This window comes from Perognathus longimembris, chromosome 3, assembly GCF_023159225.1.
Source record: "Perognathus longimembris pacificus isolate PPM17 chromosome 3, ASM2315922v1, whole genome shotgun sequence".
Classification (NCBI taxonomy): Eukaryota; Metazoa; Chordata; class Mammalia; order Rodentia; family Heteromyidae; genus Perognathus; species Perognathus longimembris.
This window is the reverse complement of record NC_063163.1, coordinates 86558735-86575744: the sequence shown is the minus strand read 5'-3', so window position 1 is coordinate 86575744 and position 17010 is coordinate 86558735. Positions and strand designations below refer to the sequence as shown.

Sequence of the window (17010 nt, the reverse complement as noted above, 5' to 3'; positions counted from 1 at the left end):
TTGAACTCAGGGCCTGAGCACTGTCCCTGGCTTTTTTTTTTTTTGGCCAGTCCTGGGGCTTGGACTCAGGGCCTGAGCACTGTCCCTGGCTTCTTTTTGCTCAAGGCTAGCACTCTGCCACTTGAGCCACAGCGCCACTTCTGGCCATTTTCTATATATGTGGTGCTGGGGAATTGAACCCAGGGCCTCATGTATACGAGACAAGCACTCTTGCCACTAGGCCATATCCCCAGCCCCAGGTTTAGGCATTTTAAATGGTTTTGGTTGAGGTATTTAAGAGGAGAGATTGAAAGTGGCACTTTGGCTCAAAGTGATAGGGTACTTGCCTTGAGCGAAAAAGCTCAGGGACAGTGCCCAGGCCCTGAGTTCAAGTTCCATGACCAACAAAAAGGAAGAGAAGATGGCTAGAGTACAGGGAGTAATGACAACATGGGAGACAAAAAGATTCATAAAGCGTATGTCAATGTATTAATTATAATGCAAGACACGCTTTCTCTGAATAGTTCTTAGACTACAGTGAATAAAAGCAAGTCTTCTTTCTCATGGAATGTACATTGTGGTGGGGAAGGGACAGGCAAGCAAACATGGACATTATACAGCTTAGTGCTGAATGTCTCAAAGAAACAAGAGAGAATCACAGGAATGGGCTGAGTCCTGATGTCACCCTGCATTTCTGCCACTTTGTCTTTGCAAATTTCTTCTGCTTGTCTAAACAGTAGCAATTATATGCCACCATTTGTTATTTATTGCTCTATAATCATTTGAAAATGGAACAGCTTTTTTTTTTTTTGGCCAGTCCTGGGCCTTGGACTCAGAGCCTGAGCACTGTCCCTGGCTTCTTTTTGCTCAAGGCTAGCACTTTGCCACTTGAGCCACAGCGCCACTTCTGGCCATTTTCTATACATGTGGTGCTGGGGAATTGAACCTAGGTCTTCATGTATGCTAGGCAAGTACTCTTGCCACTAGGCCATATTCCTAGCCCTTTTTTTAAATAGCAGTTTGAAAAACAGGTTCATGTGTGCTACTAAAGAGGCTGAGATCTGAGGATTGGGGTTCGAGGCCAGCTTGGGCAGGAAAGTCTGTGAGATCCTTATCTCAAATCTCAGGACTAGTACCAAGGGGGAAAAAGGTTATGTCTAGACTTAGGCCTGGATTGCATTCACCTGAAGGCTTGACTGGGCCTGGAGGAGTCACTTGTGAGATGGCATTAGCATGGCTGTTGGTAGGAAGCCTCAGCTCCTTGCCACATGGACCTCTTTCCACAGGACTGCTTGAATGTCCTAGCTTCTCAGAGTGAGGGGTTCAAGAAAGACCAAGGATGCTGGCTTCAGTGGCTCATGTCTTTTTTTTTTTTTTTTTTGCCAGTCCTGGGCCTTGGACTCAGGGCCTGAGCACCATCCCTGGCTTCTTCCCGCTCAAGGCTAGCACTCTGCCACCTGAGCCACAGCACCCCTTCTGGCCGTTTTCGAACTGAGAGCTTCATGTGTAGGAGGCAAGCACTGTTGCCACTAGGCCATATTCCCAGTCCTGGCTCATGTCTTTTTTTTTTTTTTTTGCCAGTCCTGGGCCTTGGACTCAGGGCCTGAGCACTGTCCCTGGCTTCTTCCCGCTCAAGGCTAGCACTCTGCCACTTGAGCCACAGCACCGCTTCTGGCCGTTTTCTGTATATGTGGTGCTGGGGAATCGAACCTAGGGCCTCATGTATCCGAGGCAGGCACTCTTGCCACTAGGCTATATCCCCAGCCCATGGCTCATGTCTTAATCCTAGTTACTCTGGAGGCAGAGATCTAAGGATTGTGGTTGGAAGCCAGCCCAGGCAGGAAAGTGTGAGATTCTTATCTCCAATTAACCACCCAAAATCTGCAAGTGGTACTGTGGCTCAAAGTGGTTGAGTGCTAGCCTTGAGTGAAAAAGCTCAGGAACTGTACTCAGGTCCTGAGTTCAAGCCCCATGACTGATAAAATTAAAAAAAGACAAAGGAGGAAGGCACAGTGCCTTTAGTAATCTTATTGTGACAGTCATATCCTGCTTGCTTCTGTTAAATAGTGCAGTCCATTCTCAAGGGATGAGAACTTAGCTCTACTTCTTGTAAGAAGGGAGCATCAATCCTCTAAGCCTATGACTTGGTGGTACCTTTTCCACTAGGGAGGGCTAGTCATTAGCATGTGTTCTAGAAAGGGATTAGCGAGTCTCCTCCCCTCTGCTACTGTCCCAGGAGGGTTTGCAGAAATGAGGTTTCCTGGTATAAGGAAAATATTCTGGGGGCTGGATGAGCAGAGAAGTAGTCCAAAAGTTCAGTAAAAAGGGGACCTTATAGAAAGCATCTTTAGTTCCAAATGAATTGAAAGTTGGATACTTTTTTTCTCCCTGTTTTTGAACTCTAATGTATGTGTAGGAACTGGGATTTGAAGTCAGGCTCTGGGTACTCTTTTTATTTTTATTTTTTTAACCAGTCCTGGAGCTTGAACTCAGGGCCTCGGCACTGTCCCTGAGCTTCTTTTGCTCAAGGCTAGCTCTTTACTCCTCGAGCCACAGGGATACTTCTGGATTATTCTGTTTATATGGTATTGAGGAATTGAACCCAGGGTTTCATGCATACTAGGCAAGCACTTTACCTCTAAGCCACATTCCCAGCCCTGGTTTTTTTAACTCAAGGCTGGGACTCTGTCATTTGAACCATACCTTTATTTCCAGTTTTTGATTGGTTAATTGGAGATAAAAGAGTTTCATGGACTTTTTTCCCCTTGGGCTGGCTTTGAACTTTAATCCTCAGATCTTGGACTCCTAAGTAGCTAGGATTATGGATGTGAGCCATGGGTGCTCATTTTTTAAAATATAATTTAATTATTATTAAGGTGTTGTACAGAGGAGATAGCGTTATTTCATAAGTCAGGTAATGAAAACAATTTTTTTGTCACCCTTACCTTTGCTTTCCCCCCATGTACTTTTTTATTTTATAGTTTGTTTTTTTTTCCAGAGCTGAGGATGGAACTCAGGGCCTTGCACTTGCCAGGCAGGCACTCTTCTGCTGAGCTAAATCCCCAGACCCTCCCTTCCCCCCATGTACTTTTTTAAACTCTTTTCAGGAGGTGACAGGGAAAACTGGGAAAAAATAAGAAACTAAAACACAGGATACTTTGACAATAAATAAGAAAGAAAAAAATAAAGCAAGCAAGAAAATGAAAAAAAACAACACTGGATATAACAAGGTGCTAGTGGCTCACACTTGTAATCCTAGCTAATTGGGAGGCTGGGGTTGGAGTATCACAGTTTAAAGCCAACCTGGGCAGGAAAGTGAGTGAAATTTACCAGGCTCACCACCAAGATGAGGGACTATGTCTCTCACCCTCAGTTTTCTCATCTGAAAAATGGGGCCAAGCAGTGGGAATGGCCTTCCAGGGTTCTTAGGATGTCTGGATTAGACGGTTCTAGTTTTTTTTCTTTTCTTTTTTAAAATACGATTTTCTGGTTTGTGGAATTCCCACAAAAATTCTATGCTGTCCTCCCCAGCGCCAGGGAGGGGGCAGGTAGAGGAAGAGGCCGGGAAGAGCTGATGGGCTTGCCTCCCTCCTCTTCGGAGGGACCAGGAAATGGCTCCCAGAGGGGAAGTAAGTTGCCCGTGGCCACACTGCTAGCTTAGCCCAGGGAGCCTCATCTTGGCTGCCGTACTTCCCCCCCCCCCCCCCACTTCCTAGCCTTGGGTCCGTCGGTGGTGCCATGCCCTTAGGTGCACATGGAAGGGAAGGTGGCTTTGCTGGGTCATCACCCTTAACCGCCCCCCCCCCCCCCGCCCCGGGCGGCATCGTCTCCGGGAAACACTTCTTCGGGCACTGGGGTCCACTGGCTGCTTCCAGTTGGCGGGAGCGAAGGAAGCTGCCTTGCGCCCCCACCCCGCCGGGGCCAGAGGCGGCCGTGGGCTGCGGCCACGTCCCTCGGCGCCGGCCCGCGGCGCTTCCTCGTCGCCCGTCGCTGGCCACCACCGCGGCCTCCCCCAGCCTCCGTGGTGTTCAGTTTCAGCGCGGGGATGGGCGCAGGCAGCGGCCGGCTCCCCGAGGAAGGCGGGCGCCGCGAGAGGTCCCCAACGTCCCCGCCGGCCCCGCACCTCGGAGGGGGCCCGGTTCTCAGCGCTGCCGACGCCCGCCCGGCGCGCGTCGAGTTCCTGCCGCCGAGGGGGATGCCCGGGAGCCGCGCCGCCGCCGAGGGTAACCGGGCCGGCCGGGCGGGCGGGCGCCCTGTGCCGGCCCCTTTGTGGTGGTGCGCAGGGCGGGAGGGGGTGCACGGACGGCGTCGCCCAGGCCCCCAGTCCCCGAGCCGCTCTTTGTGTCTCCCGGCCAGGCAGCGTGGAGTGTGTGCGTTCGCGCCCGTGCGTGCCACCAGCCGCCACCCGGTGTCAGCCTCTTAGGCTCCCCCCTCCTCGCGTCCAGACCTTTGCCCGAGGGGACCGGGGCCAGGCCACCTGGGGGGCAGTTCTCCCAAGTGGAGGGAAAGCACAGGGGCGGGGTCGCCCCGCCCCCGAAGACCCCAGGCCGCGCCCCGAAGTTGGTGTGGCAGGTGCAGCTCCCCGCTACGATGCGCCTCCCCCTAGTCCCGGCCTTAGCGAGGAACCCCAGGGCTGAGCTCCCGAGTGCGGGGCTGCCGCCTCCCACTGGCGGGCGGCCTCCTTCCCGAGGACGCCACCTGGCTGCGGGTCCCAACGGGGCGGGGGCGGGGGGACAGGGGGCCCGCCCAAGAGGCGAAGCCAGGCAGCCGGGCCGGCTGGGGGGCTGGCAGGGGGGCGGCGGGGAGAGCTTAGCGCAGTGGTGAGGAGCCGGGCGCCCATGTGACTGCGGTGTGCTGTGAAGAGGAAGCTGTGGAGGTCAGTGCAAAGGCGTCTCGCCAGAGCGGACCGAGCTGGAGCGAGCCTGGGGTGGCCTGATAGCTGCAGGGACCAGGACAAAGCCGTCCTGTCACTGCCACCTGGCTTGCAGTCTCTGGAGTGGGAGGGGTGGCTTTGGTCAGGTGGCCAGGAAATGAGGGACACTGGGAGGAGGGGCCACCAGAAGAGGCGGGCTTAGAAGTGGTTCCCCTGTCCCCGAGGGCCCCCACCCCCCAGGGCAGATCAGACTCAGACCAACTTGGAGAACTTTCCAAGCAGCCTGAGAGTCTCCTTTTTTTTCCACCTCCTGGGGAGGTTGGAGCAGGGCGATAGAAGATAAATCCGTTTGGACAGGCAGCCCCAGGACCTGGAACCGAGGAGCCAAGGTCTCCACTTGTCCTCTGCTGTGGGTACCGAGGGTACCCACTGCAGCCAGAAGGAAGTACCTTCTCCTGGTTCCACCTCTTGCCCCTCCTTAAATTGTTTTTTCTCCTGACTGTTCATCTGAGGCCTGGAGGGGGTGGAAACCAAGGTTAGATTTAAAAAGAAAAAAAAGAAAAAAACAACAAATCTAAGTCTAGAGGAAGAGGTGGTTTTAGGGAAGGGAGGGCTAATATTTTGAAGTGGTGCTTAGAAAAGAGGCCGGTATGGTTGTGCTGGTTGTGCCTCTGTGTGTGCACGCGCCTGTGCGTGCCTGTGTGTGTGTGTGTATGTGTGTGGTGAGATGGGTGAGGGCTTCAGGACCCTCCCTCCCTATTCTCTGGAGAGAAAAAGCTCTCTTAAGATCTTCAGTGTGAGGACGCATATAACCTGGAAAAGCAGGAAGGCTAGGAGGGTGCGGAGGCCAGAGTCGGGACTTCAGCAGCCCTGGTGCCCGCTTCGTGACAGCCTGCGTCCTGGGCTGTCAACTACACCCCTCCGATGGGGTTGCTAGGCAGCGGGGCTCTGATGTACGGGAAGGCCTTCTGATTTGTCAGCCTCCCGCAGACACATGGTTAAGGCTCCTTCCAGCCTATCCGGAGGAGGGATGAGAGGCACGCTGCCTGCATACTGCTGAGCCCTGGGTCCACCTGAACGGGAGGTGCAAAAGGCAACCAGAAGGAGGGGGCTCTTGGAGCCCTCTTGCCTTCTAATCCGCTCAACACTATGTCCCCCTTTCCTCTTCTCTTCACTGGGGCTTGCTGCTGGCCCCTCCTTGCCCATCCCCACCCCATTCCTCTTCCCCAAACCACGGAAAAGCAAAGTACAGCAGGGAAAAGAGGTCAGTGGGGTAAGCGTGTGTGTGCAAACACACGGGGCCTCTGGAGGTACCAACATGCATGGGCATGAGGGTGGGAAAGCTGCCCTCATCCGTGCTCCCTCCAGAGCACTTGTGGGAAGGGGTGAATTGCTGGAGGGGGTCTGGCACTCTTGTCTCTCAGGCATGGACTTAGAAGCCTGCTCTATGCCCCTTCCTCCTTAGGCTCTGCTCACTTCTAGGAGGACATCATGTTGGGGGGAGAGGGGGAATAGGCTTGTTTCTGCAAGGGTGGGCTCTCTAGCTCTTTCTGGTGATCAGAGGGAAAGGAACCACTAACTGGTTTTTGCTCTCTCTGAATGGACATCCTCTATCCCCCTTCTGCCTGGTCCACACCCCTAGGGTTTTCTTTTAATTACTTCATTTTTTAAAAATAGCTTTGTTGAAATAGAATTCATATACCAGTCATCTATGAAAAATGTCAATCCCATGGTTTTTTACTATGTTTACAGAGTTGTGAAACCACAATCAGTTTTAGAACATTATCCTCAGACCAGAATGAAACCCTGATTCTCGTTAGTGTCTGCGAATCCCGGTTGTTCCAACTGCCACTGATTGGGGTGCTTGCTTTGGGCATCATCTGTATGTGGATTCCCTTTGTGTGGGCTTTGGTGGCTGTTGGTTCCCATTGCTTACTTGGTGATCCATCGTAGTTGGTTTGCCATTGAACTTTTCTGTGCATTGCTCCATGGCATGGGTCATAGGCATTCCTGTGCATCAGTGCCATGCCTGGCTCCTGGCTGGACCTCTGGTGGGATACATGAGATGAATGGAATAAATGAAACTGGAGTTGGCAAGCTACATACAGATGGTTTACAACTGAATTCCATGTTCAACAAAGGGGGCGGTCAGCAGGCATCAGAGCTGTGAAAGAGCAGAAAGGAAGCCTCTTAGTTCCGGGAGGCTGAGGCAGGTGTAGAAACCACAGTGGCCTATTGGTCACCACCTCTCTTGGAAACCATAAAACAAAATGCCACACACACACACACACACACACACACACACACACACACACACACACAGGCTCTGGGGAAGGATGGCCCTTGCTGGAGATTTGTCATTTGATCACAAGGGTATCCCCCAGGTCAAGAGCTCCAAGTAGATTTATGTTTTACAAAGATAAAAGGAAATTCCCAGGATTGATGTTTATGGAAGAGTGCCAAGTTAGGCCCCTCTGAAGGGTTTGCTCCTGTGATTTGGTTACTGAGTTATTATTTTTGCCAGTCCTGGGGCTTAGACTCAGGGCTTGAACACTGTCCCTGGCTTGTTTTTGCTCAAGGATAGCACTCTGCCACTTGAGCCACAGCGCCACTTCTGTCCTTTTCTATATATGTGGTGCTGAGCAGTCGAAACCAGGGCTTCATGTATATGAGGTGAGCACTCTTGCCACTAGGCCATATTCCTAGCCCTATTATTATTATTTTCTGGTCCTGGGGCTTGAACTTAGGGCCTGGGTGCTGTCCTTGATCCTCTCTGTGCTCAAGGCTAGCGCTCTACCACTTGAGCCTCAGTGCCACTTCTGACTTTTTTCTGAGTAGTTTATTGGAAATAACCATCTCATGGACTTTCCTGCTTAGGGTGGCTTTGAACTGAAGTCCTCAGATCTCTGCCTCCTGATTACCTAGGATTACAGGCATGAGCCACCAGCATCGGGCTGTTATTTTTTCCCCACCATCATTCTCCCCCTCCTGCTTCTGTGCTGCAGGTACTGTCTGATGAGTGTGAAAGGTTGTTTCACTGACTTCCACATCGACTTTGGAGGCACTTCTGTGTGGTACCATGTATTCCGGGGTGGAAAGGTGAGTTCAAGTTGAGCTTCCAGCTCTGTGCATCTCAGGTTCCTTGTGTGTTTAGAGGTGTTCACTTACATCTGCCCTTCCATCAGCCTCCCCTTGCCTACCCCCTGTCCTGTGAACATCATCTGGGACACTGTTATGGCCACCTCTGGCTTTCTGCCTCCCTTTGAGGGGAGAAATTTTTATCACACCTGGTCATTCATTCATACTCACTTTCCTAGTCTAATTTTTTAAACACCTTGTGCCAGTTTGAAGCTGAGTTTGGCTCCCAAGTACTTCCAGCTTGCATTCCTCCTGTCTGTAGTCTCATTAATTAATTAAGCATGCTAGTACCAGGGCTTACACTCAGGGCCCAGACATTGCTCCTTAGCTTTTTCATTCATGAGCCTCTTGAGCCACACTTTCATTCACCATTTGAACCACACTTTCATTCACATTCCTGGTTTTTTGGTTATTAATTGGAGGTAAGAGTCTCATGGACTTTTTCTGCCTTGGCTGGCTTTAAACTATGATCTTCAGATCTCAGCTTCCTAAGCCACCAGTGCCTGGCTTATAGTCTCTTTTAACGTAAAAAAAAATCTAATTGTTACTATAAAGATGATGTACAGAGGGGTTACAGGTACGTAAGTCAGGTAAAAAGTGCATTTGCATTTCTTTTTGGACAATGTCATTCAGTCTCTCCTAACTTGAAAGCTTCTTTGCCAGCATACCTGTCTTCGAGAAAATTTTATGCTGGGATAGACAGCACCCTGAGAAAGGAAGTAGAAATTCAGGGTGTTCGTGTGTGTGTGTGGGGGGGGGGTGTGCAAGTAGGAATGTAGGTATTCCCAAATGGACGTGGGTGCTTCTTGAGAATGCTGATATACTGCCCTGTTCATCTGGTTGTGTGAGTGCATTTGCTTTAAATAACTTGTTGGAAGAGATTCTGGAAGGAAGTCAATCTATTTGATTCCAGATGTTTTTCCTCCTTCTCCAAAATGAGTGCAGGCTGGGCTTATTTATTGGGCCATTTTATCATACAACTAGGAAATTCCCTTTCTCTCCTTCCCCCTCCTTCCCAGCCAAGCCTGTAGCTCAAAAGAAAGAATGTTCCATTGAGTGCAGGATGTAGTCCTTCCCTGGTACTTTAGCTGGGATGGAGATTTCCTGAAGGCAGCTCCAGCCTTCCCTGCTTCCTCAGAGACCTCTTGGGCCCAATCTTGTGGGCCAAGGGGGTGGATGATCCCCTCTTATCCCTTCTCTCTCCAGGCAGGTGGAGCCATTCCTTTGGGTCATGGAGGGCCTGGAAGAAATCAGAGACTGGCCTGACTGGCCTCTTTTTCTTCCCTCTCCAGATCTTTTGGCTGATCCCTCCAACCTTGCACAATTTGGCCCTGTACGAGGAATGGGTGCTGTCAGGCAAGCAGAGTGACATCTTCCTGGGAGACCGTGTGGAACGATGCCAAAGAATTGAGCTGAAACAAGGCTACACGTTTTTCATTCCTTCTGGTAGGTTCCTTTGTGGCTGGTTTGGGATCTTACTACCCATTGGTTGTTCATGCTGCTGTGAGGCCAGGTGAGGGCTCCCCGGGACTGCTGAGTTGGACCGGCCATGGACAGTCTTGGAGAAGCACACACCTCAGACAACAGGGGGAAACATTTACCTCAGAGCTGCGTGCCTGTGGACTGGACTTCTTTTGGGAAAAGCCACAGGTCTTTCCATGGGATGTTTTAGTACCTCCCACTGGAGACTGCTGTGTCAAATGATGACTGGGATTTTTGGGTCAGAGGAAGGGCTTGAACAGCCCCAGTTGGATATTTGGATTTGCTGCTATACCTGTCTGGGCCTCAGTGGTAACACTTGTAAAATTGGAGGTAAGACTTCCTAGAATGGTGCCAGGACTGAGTCAGCTCAGACCTACTGCTTGCATTTCTTTTCTTTCCTTTTCTTTTCTCTTCATTTCTTTTCTTTTTTCATGTCAGATGGGTAATGTGCTCCTGTTATAATAAGGTTTACAGGGAGGCACATGTCACACAAGCGTGTAAGAACCCAGTCATCATGGTTATGAACTGGAAAAGGATCCTACTGCTATGTTTCTTTCTCTCTCTTTCTTTCTTTCTCTCTCTCTCTCTCTCTCTCTCTCTCTCTCTCTCTCTCGCTTTCTGACAGTAGTGGGAATTGATCTCAGGGACTTGAGCTTGCTAGGTAGGTACTTTTCCCCTGAACTATGCCTCCAAGCCCTATTGCCTATAGTTCTGTGGAGATAGACTGAAGGCTTCTTACTGGTTCTGGATGGAGTCACTAGTAGAGGTGGCCAATGATCTAGGGGCCAAGGAGTTAGACTTTAGGCTGCACTAATGGAGGCCACATATGGGAAGCCAGCCGTGTGCCTCTTGGAGAATCTCAATCTGAGGTAAAGGAGTCTGGAAACCATATAGGTTAATATGAGATTGAAAGAGACACTAGGGGTATTTTATGTGAGAAGAGGTGTGTCTGAAGAAAGACAGTGGGAAGGATTGCTGTTTGGTAGAAATCTCCCCATCACTGGAGATACGCATGTCTCAAAGTGCTTCCACTGGGTAGAAACATGGACAGAATACAGGAGTACCCCATGGTCACTAAGATCCCTTAGGTGAAGAAACTGGTCACATCTAAGTTTCTGTAAGTTGCCCTTCATTCTGGACATGGAGTACCGGTGTGGTGGGTTTAAGGGATGGTAACAGCTCCCACTAGAGATGGGGCCTATATACCTGTTATACCCTGTACACCGGTTGGTATACGTGGACTCCTCTATAAAGGTGGACAGAAGATAGAGATTTCCCTCAGCAAAATGTGGAATTTAGAGGTGGCCATGTTTTAGTAGGGATGACTCATGCTCTAGGACTATCCTTGGGCTAGGTGCAATCAAGGAATGGAAAGAACCTTTGTTTGGAACCAAGGGCATTGCCTTTGGCGGCAGTATGTGTGATGGGTGTCCTTGGCAAATGTGTAGAGACCCTGGTAAGAGATGGGCTCCTTCTGACTTGTGCTCCAATCCTGAAGGTGTGTGGAAATGGTGCTGGTGAATTTAGAAAAACTCAGGAATGCTTTTACTCTTACTGCTGACTCTCTTTGTGACTTGGGGCTAGTCTTTTCCCCTTTCTGCACCTCTACTACCATATCTGCAATGGGGGCCTGTAGGCTCTCTCTCAAGGCCCTATGCAAAAATGCGGGAAGCTCATCTCTCCCTCACCCTGGGGTGAGAGATGACTGATGACCTCCACAAGTTGTGAAGGGTTTTGGAAGCATCCTCTAAGCCACAGCACAAATATGGCTGTCTTTGTTTGTTTTGCCTGTCCTGGGGCTTGAACTCAGGGCCTGAGCACTGTCCCTGGCTTCTTTTGCTCAAGGCTAGCGCTCTACCACTTGAACTCAGGACCTGGGTGCTGCCCCTGAGCTTTTTTGCTCAGGGATAGTGTTCTGCCATTTGCGCCACAGTGCCACTTTTGGCGTTTTTGGTGGTTAACTGGAGATGAGTCTCATGGATTTTCCTGCTCAGGCTAGCTTTGAACCCTGATCCTCAGATCTCAGCCTCCAGAGTACCTAGGATATAGGGTTGAACCACCAGCACTACCACCATCTTCCAGGTTTTGCTAAAGGTGGAATATTAATTAAAAATAAGAGGGTCAGGCTGTAGCTTGGTGATAACTCACTTGCCTAGCATGCATTAGACCCTGGAGTCAGTCTTTAGTACCACAAAACAAATGAAAAACAAAAACAAAAGCATCTTATTGCTGTTTCTTTTCTTTTTTTTTTTTTGGCCAGTCCTGGGGTTTGGACTCAGGGCCTGAGCACTGTCCCTGGTTTCTTTTTGCTCAAGGCTAGCACTCTACCACTTGAGCCACAGTGCTTCTTCTGGCCTTTTCTATATATATGGTGCTGAGAAATTGAACCCAGAGCTTCATGTATATGAGGCGAGCACTCTTGCCACTAGGCCATATTCCCAGCCCCTTCATGACACCTCTGACAAACTTAAGTACATCTGAACCTTGGTATCCCCAGGAGGCCGTGTCCATCACTATGAATGGATAGCAAAACCAAGTCTATATGACTCATGATAGCTAAAACAATGTAAATGCCAGCTATTGTTGAAGGAAAGAAGTCTGTGTGTGTTCAGTACAAACAGGATTTTTTTTTTACCCCCAGATAATTCTGATCTGCTGTTGGTTGGTTTCATAGATGCAGAACTGGCTCCCCTCTTTTGTTTGAAGGTATCAGGGTTTGAATTCAGGGCTTTGTGCTTACTAGTCATTTAAGCCATGTCTTCCAGAACTTCCTGCGTTATTTTTTTGCATAGTCTTGCTTTTATGCCTAGGCCATCCTGGACTGCAGTCTTCCTGTTTCTGTTTCTCAGGTAGTAGAAGCCTCTTGCAAGTAGGTAAGATTATTCTTAGACTGCAACATGACTGGGCCTCAGATGATCAGCCCATCTATAAAATCACTGCAGAGCAGGAAAGAGACTGCAGTAAAGAGTTAACTGATGCAGAAGGTGCTATGCCCTGGGCAGTGGAGCAGTGGCTTGCTCAGCCCCAGCCAGTTGGGACTAGGTAGCAGTGGGGCCTGGTGTACGGATCTGCTCATTTTTCCAGAAGGAAGCAATTCAGATTGCCATGTGACATTTCCCCATTTTGTAACGCGCTCCTGGACCTGATATAGAACACATTTGCCATTTTGGGCTCCTGATACCAGCCACTAGGGCCTCCAGAGAAAAGGCCAACCTTGCTTTATACCAGCAGTCACAGTGTCCCTCGGCTGCCTCTGCAAAGAGTGTTCATTGATGCTTGTGAAGGAAGCCAGGGCCTGAGTGTGACATGGCGTCAGAGGCAGAGGTAAGGAAGGAGCTGCTGGATTCTGAGCTATGAATGTGGAGATTAGAGGTGAGGTTGACTCTGTGCCTCAACTGTCCCAGAGAAGGGCTTTGTGGGTTACCACTCTGCTTCCATGGTTGCATCTGTTCCTTGCTGCTTGGCCTAAAGAGCCCGTCCTTACTACCTTCCTATTGCTGATGGCAGATGCCATCCTCCCCTGCCCAGTCACAGCCCAAGTAACCTGCATACAGGCTTCCTGGAGTCTGTTCAAGAATGATCTGCCCTTGGGAGGGTGGGTACAGAGGCGGCTTCTTGAGAGCTGTGGTTTTCCCTCGCTGGTTCTTCCTCAGGGCGGTGTTGGGGGCAGCCACATAGATACAAGCAGGGCTTAGGGAGGAACTTGACAATTGTTCTAATCTAGGTGATCCTCCTTGTCCCCTCTCCGCCCCCCCCCCCCCCCCCGTAAGGCTTTAGGAGTAGGAAGGAAAGCAAGTAAAAGCTTCTAGAATCCCTTGATTATTGGGCATTCAGATTCCCTGCCACAGCTGCTCTTGTTTTGTTTCTTCCTGTTCATACACAATGGTAATAAACGTAAGTCAGATGTGTTTGTGCTCCCACCTCCAGGAGAGAAAGGAGAATCCAGGCTAGTAAATACAGTCTTGTGTGGATGCCACCTTTGCCAACCCCTCTACCAATACTGGTGATGGTGCCTCTGTCTTGCTCACCAAGTTCTCACACAGGAGGGCATAGTCTTCCGGTGGGCACACAGGAGAGGACTCTGATGGTGCCCCTTACCTCCCTGATCAGCTCGGGGATGGTCTGGAAGCCAGGCTTTGGTCTTGGGCATGGGTGGTCATGTGGAAGATTGTAGGAATGGGGTGTTAAGGCTCGGGCAGTCCTCAGTCCCAGGCTTAGGAAGCATGGCTTAAATAACGCTAGCAGTGGTGACACCAGCAGTACCAGACAGCGTAGCTCTGCTTGGTGCAAACATAGAAATGCAGTTTCACGAAGATATCTGGCAGGTAGCAGAGGCGGGGCACTGGAAGCCAGGTCTCTTTAAAGGCCACGGCCATTGTCTTTTGGCACAGAGGGTAGGCAAGGCAGGTGCCTACAAGTGGCATAGGTGGCCACCGAGCAGCATCCTCTGATGACCCACACCGGGGACCTGGGCATGGAAATGGAGGATGAGGTTATGCCTTGTGAGAGGGAGCTCGGTGCTGAGGCTTCTCCTGCTTTCCCAGGAGGGCCACCTTGGCTGTCCAGTGACTGGGGGATCCAGTATGGTCTCTCTGTTTCCCGGAGGTGACTGCTGACTGACTTGTGGCTGGTATGTTCCAGCTCACCCAGGGGGAGGCAGGAACTGCTGGGGCTGATGGGAGGAGGTAGGCTGGACTCTCAACTTTCTTTCCAGCAAAACCGTGAGGTACCTAGGTCAGAGAAGAGGCTCAGGACCTCTGGCACATGATCCTCCCTCCCCCCAGCCCACTCTCCTCTGTCTTCTGATGAGTTTCTCTGCCTCCACCTGTTCTTGCCTTCACCTCTGTCCCTGATCTCTCATTGTGCTTCCATGCCTGTCCCCTGTCCCCTGAGACTTCAAGGCAGTGCAAAGTCAAGGCTAAAAGCTGAGTTACTTACTTCACCAGCTATAACTGTTTAGCCAGTGGCTTAACTCCTCTAGCCTCAGTTTGGTGTATGCGTATGCTTCCGCATGTGCGTTTGTGACAGTGTTGGGTCTTGAACTCAGGGCCTGGATGCTTGTTCCTTAGCTTTTTTATTCAAGGCTACCACTCTACCACTCTACCATTTGAGCCACAGCTCCACTTTTGGCTTTTTGCTGGTTAGTTGGAAATAAGAGACTCATAGACTTTCCTGCCAGGGCTGACTATGATCTCAGTCTCCTGAGTAATTAGCTGTTGCACCATAGGGCAGAAGCAGAAGTCAGGTGGGTGCAGGTGTCACGTGGCTAAGGAAACCACCTAGAAATGCTCCTGCAAAGATCTGATGTCAAGTAAGGTTGGAAGCATGACTCGGGTGGTAGAAAAGCATTCAAGTTTGAGTCCTCATCTGGGTGCTGTCCCTCTGTAGGATGTTGCTGTGTAGTCATGATTCTGGGCTATCCTTTTTTTTACCACTTCTGAGGCTGGTGCTCTGGGGGAGGGCAGGGGAGACATAGGCTCAGGAAAGATGTTCAGCTTCCTGGCCAGTGTAGAAACAGGGTCCCTATTTCTCTCTCTCCTTCCTCCCCTCCTCTCTCCCCCCCTCTGTTAGCAACTGCAGCCAGGTCCCAGCAGGAAGGCTGGGTCATTGAGGTCCTTGGGGTAGGAGCTGGTCGACAGCTTCCTAGTACCAGACTCGAGTTAGCAAGGTTCAGTCAGGCTTTGGAGCTGGGTCCTCCATGCCAGCTAAGAGCCTCCACATTCTGCATCAGGCCCCTGGTGTCCTCCTGTGTGCTGTCTCTTTCTCTCCAGCCTTTTGGGGAGAGGGTCCCCAGGAGCCAGGGCTCACTTCCCCTCTGCCTCCCTCATCCAGGTTGGATCCATGCAGTCTACACCCCTGTAGACTCTCTGGTGTTCGGCGGGAACATCCTGCACAGCTTCAACGTGCCCATGCAGCTGCGGATCTACGAGATTGAAGACAGAACCCGGGTAAGGAGGCTCCCACTTCTTTTGAGGGGTGGTGACCCCTCACTCCCACTCTCTGTCTCAAGCCCGGCCTCCATCTGTGTCCCACAAGAATCCCTTCAATCTCCTGGAGTTTCTGTTCATCTTCAGGCCATAGTTTCCTGCCCCCCGTCTCCTCCCAAGCCCTACTGTGGAAAAGGAAGTGTTTCTTGAGAAGGCAATGTGACCTATCAGGAACTGGACTTTTTATTCTTGTCTGGTATAGAAAGGAGTTGAAGAGATTGAGTATCTTCTTCTTGGAAAGAAGCCTGGCCTGGTCCAAGGTCAGGTTTGTCATTTCAGGTCATTTCTCTGGTGACCTGAAATCTGACAGAGGGGAAGTCCGTATCTCTGAATCTCAGGTCCCCAGCTAGCTCTGTGCTTGTCTTGGTGCCTGCTGGGATCGTCTCATGAGGGTCTCATGCTTACTGGGCCCTAGATGGTGACAGTGCCCAGGGTAGTTTCTCAGAGATCAGTTCTCCCCCACTCCACACTCTAGGACCAAGGGCTCTGTGAATTTCCCTGAAAAGTATTGATGGCTGGGACCTTGCCATTCCCCCTTTCCCATACTGCAGCTTAACCACATGTCCCCACACATTCGATACTGGCCCAAAGGTCCTTCTTTGTTGATGTTTTTATGGGCTCTTTAAATATTTCTTTAGAGCTCGGGGCTGGTGGCTCACGCTTGTAATCCTAGCTAGTTAGGAGGCTGAGATCACATTTGAAGCCAGACTGGGCAGAAAAGTCCCCAGGAGACCCTTGCCTCCAATTAACCATTCAAAAACTGGAAGTGGAGCTGTGGTTCAAATAGTAGATTGCTAGCCTTGAGCAAAAGAGCTCAGGAACAGTGCCATACCATCCCTGAGTTCAAACCTCATGACTGACTAAAAAAATATTTTTTCTTAAAAAAAAAAAAGTTACTATTTGAAGTGTACAGTGGTGTCTAGTATATTCACAAATGTAACCTTTTTTTTTTTTTTTGGACCAGTCCTGGTCCTTGAACTCAGGGCCTGAGCACTGTCCCTGGCTTCTTTTTTGCTTAAGGCTAGCACTCTGCCACTTGAGCCACAGCGTCACTTCTGGCCATTTTCTGTATATGTGGTGCTGAGGAATCGAACCCAGGGCCTCATGTATACGAGGCAAGCACTCTTGCCACTAGGCCATATTGCCAGCCCCCACAAATGTAACCTTCACCACTAATTCCAGAACTTTTTTTTGTAATCCCTGAGAGAAGTCCTGTGCCCATTAGCAATTGTTCCTCATTCCCCTTGTCCATCAACCTTGGTAGCCCCTCATCTACTTGCCCCCCTGGGACTGGCATTTGTATAAATGGAATCCTTCAATCCTTGTGAGTCTGGCTTCTTTCACCCAGCATCGTGATTTCAAGGTTCATGTCTCTTGTAGCATGGCTTTCCCCACTGTGTGGGTAGACCATGCGGTTTCTCTTCTCATGAACCATGGAGATGGCTTTCTTTTGCCCCAGAGAAGCATTCACAGGCCTGGACACATCACAGCTGCTCCAGGCAGCATCTGTTTTCCAGTTTGTTTCAGGCCTAGATTTTCATGGAATTACAT

General features: G+C 50.4%; 1 protein-coding gene and 1 non-coding gene across 10 annotated transcripts in view; one reads left to right on the top strand and one right to left on the bottom strand.

Moving 5' to 3' along the window:
- Positions 1-17010, top strand: part of Kdm2b (lysine demethylase 2B) — a 90669-nt gene that overhangs the window by 22752 nt on the left and 50907 nt on the right. For 6 of the 9 annotated variants that reach the window (XM_048342986.1, XM_048342988.1, XM_048342983.1 and 3 more), the window contains exons 7-9: positions 7858-7951; positions 9283-9436; positions 15305-15420. In XM_048342986.1, the coding sequence (XP_048198943.1) occupies positions 7858-7951; positions 9283-9436; positions 15305-15420 (364 nt within the window). The other 3 variants (XM_048342991.1, XM_048342989.1, XM_048342990.1) reach the window with 3 other exon arrangements.
- LOC125349818 lies at positions 9905-10009 on the bottom strand. The gene has a single exon (XR_007210621.1). It is a non-coding gene; the product is annotated as a small nucleolar RNA U13 (small nucleolar RNA).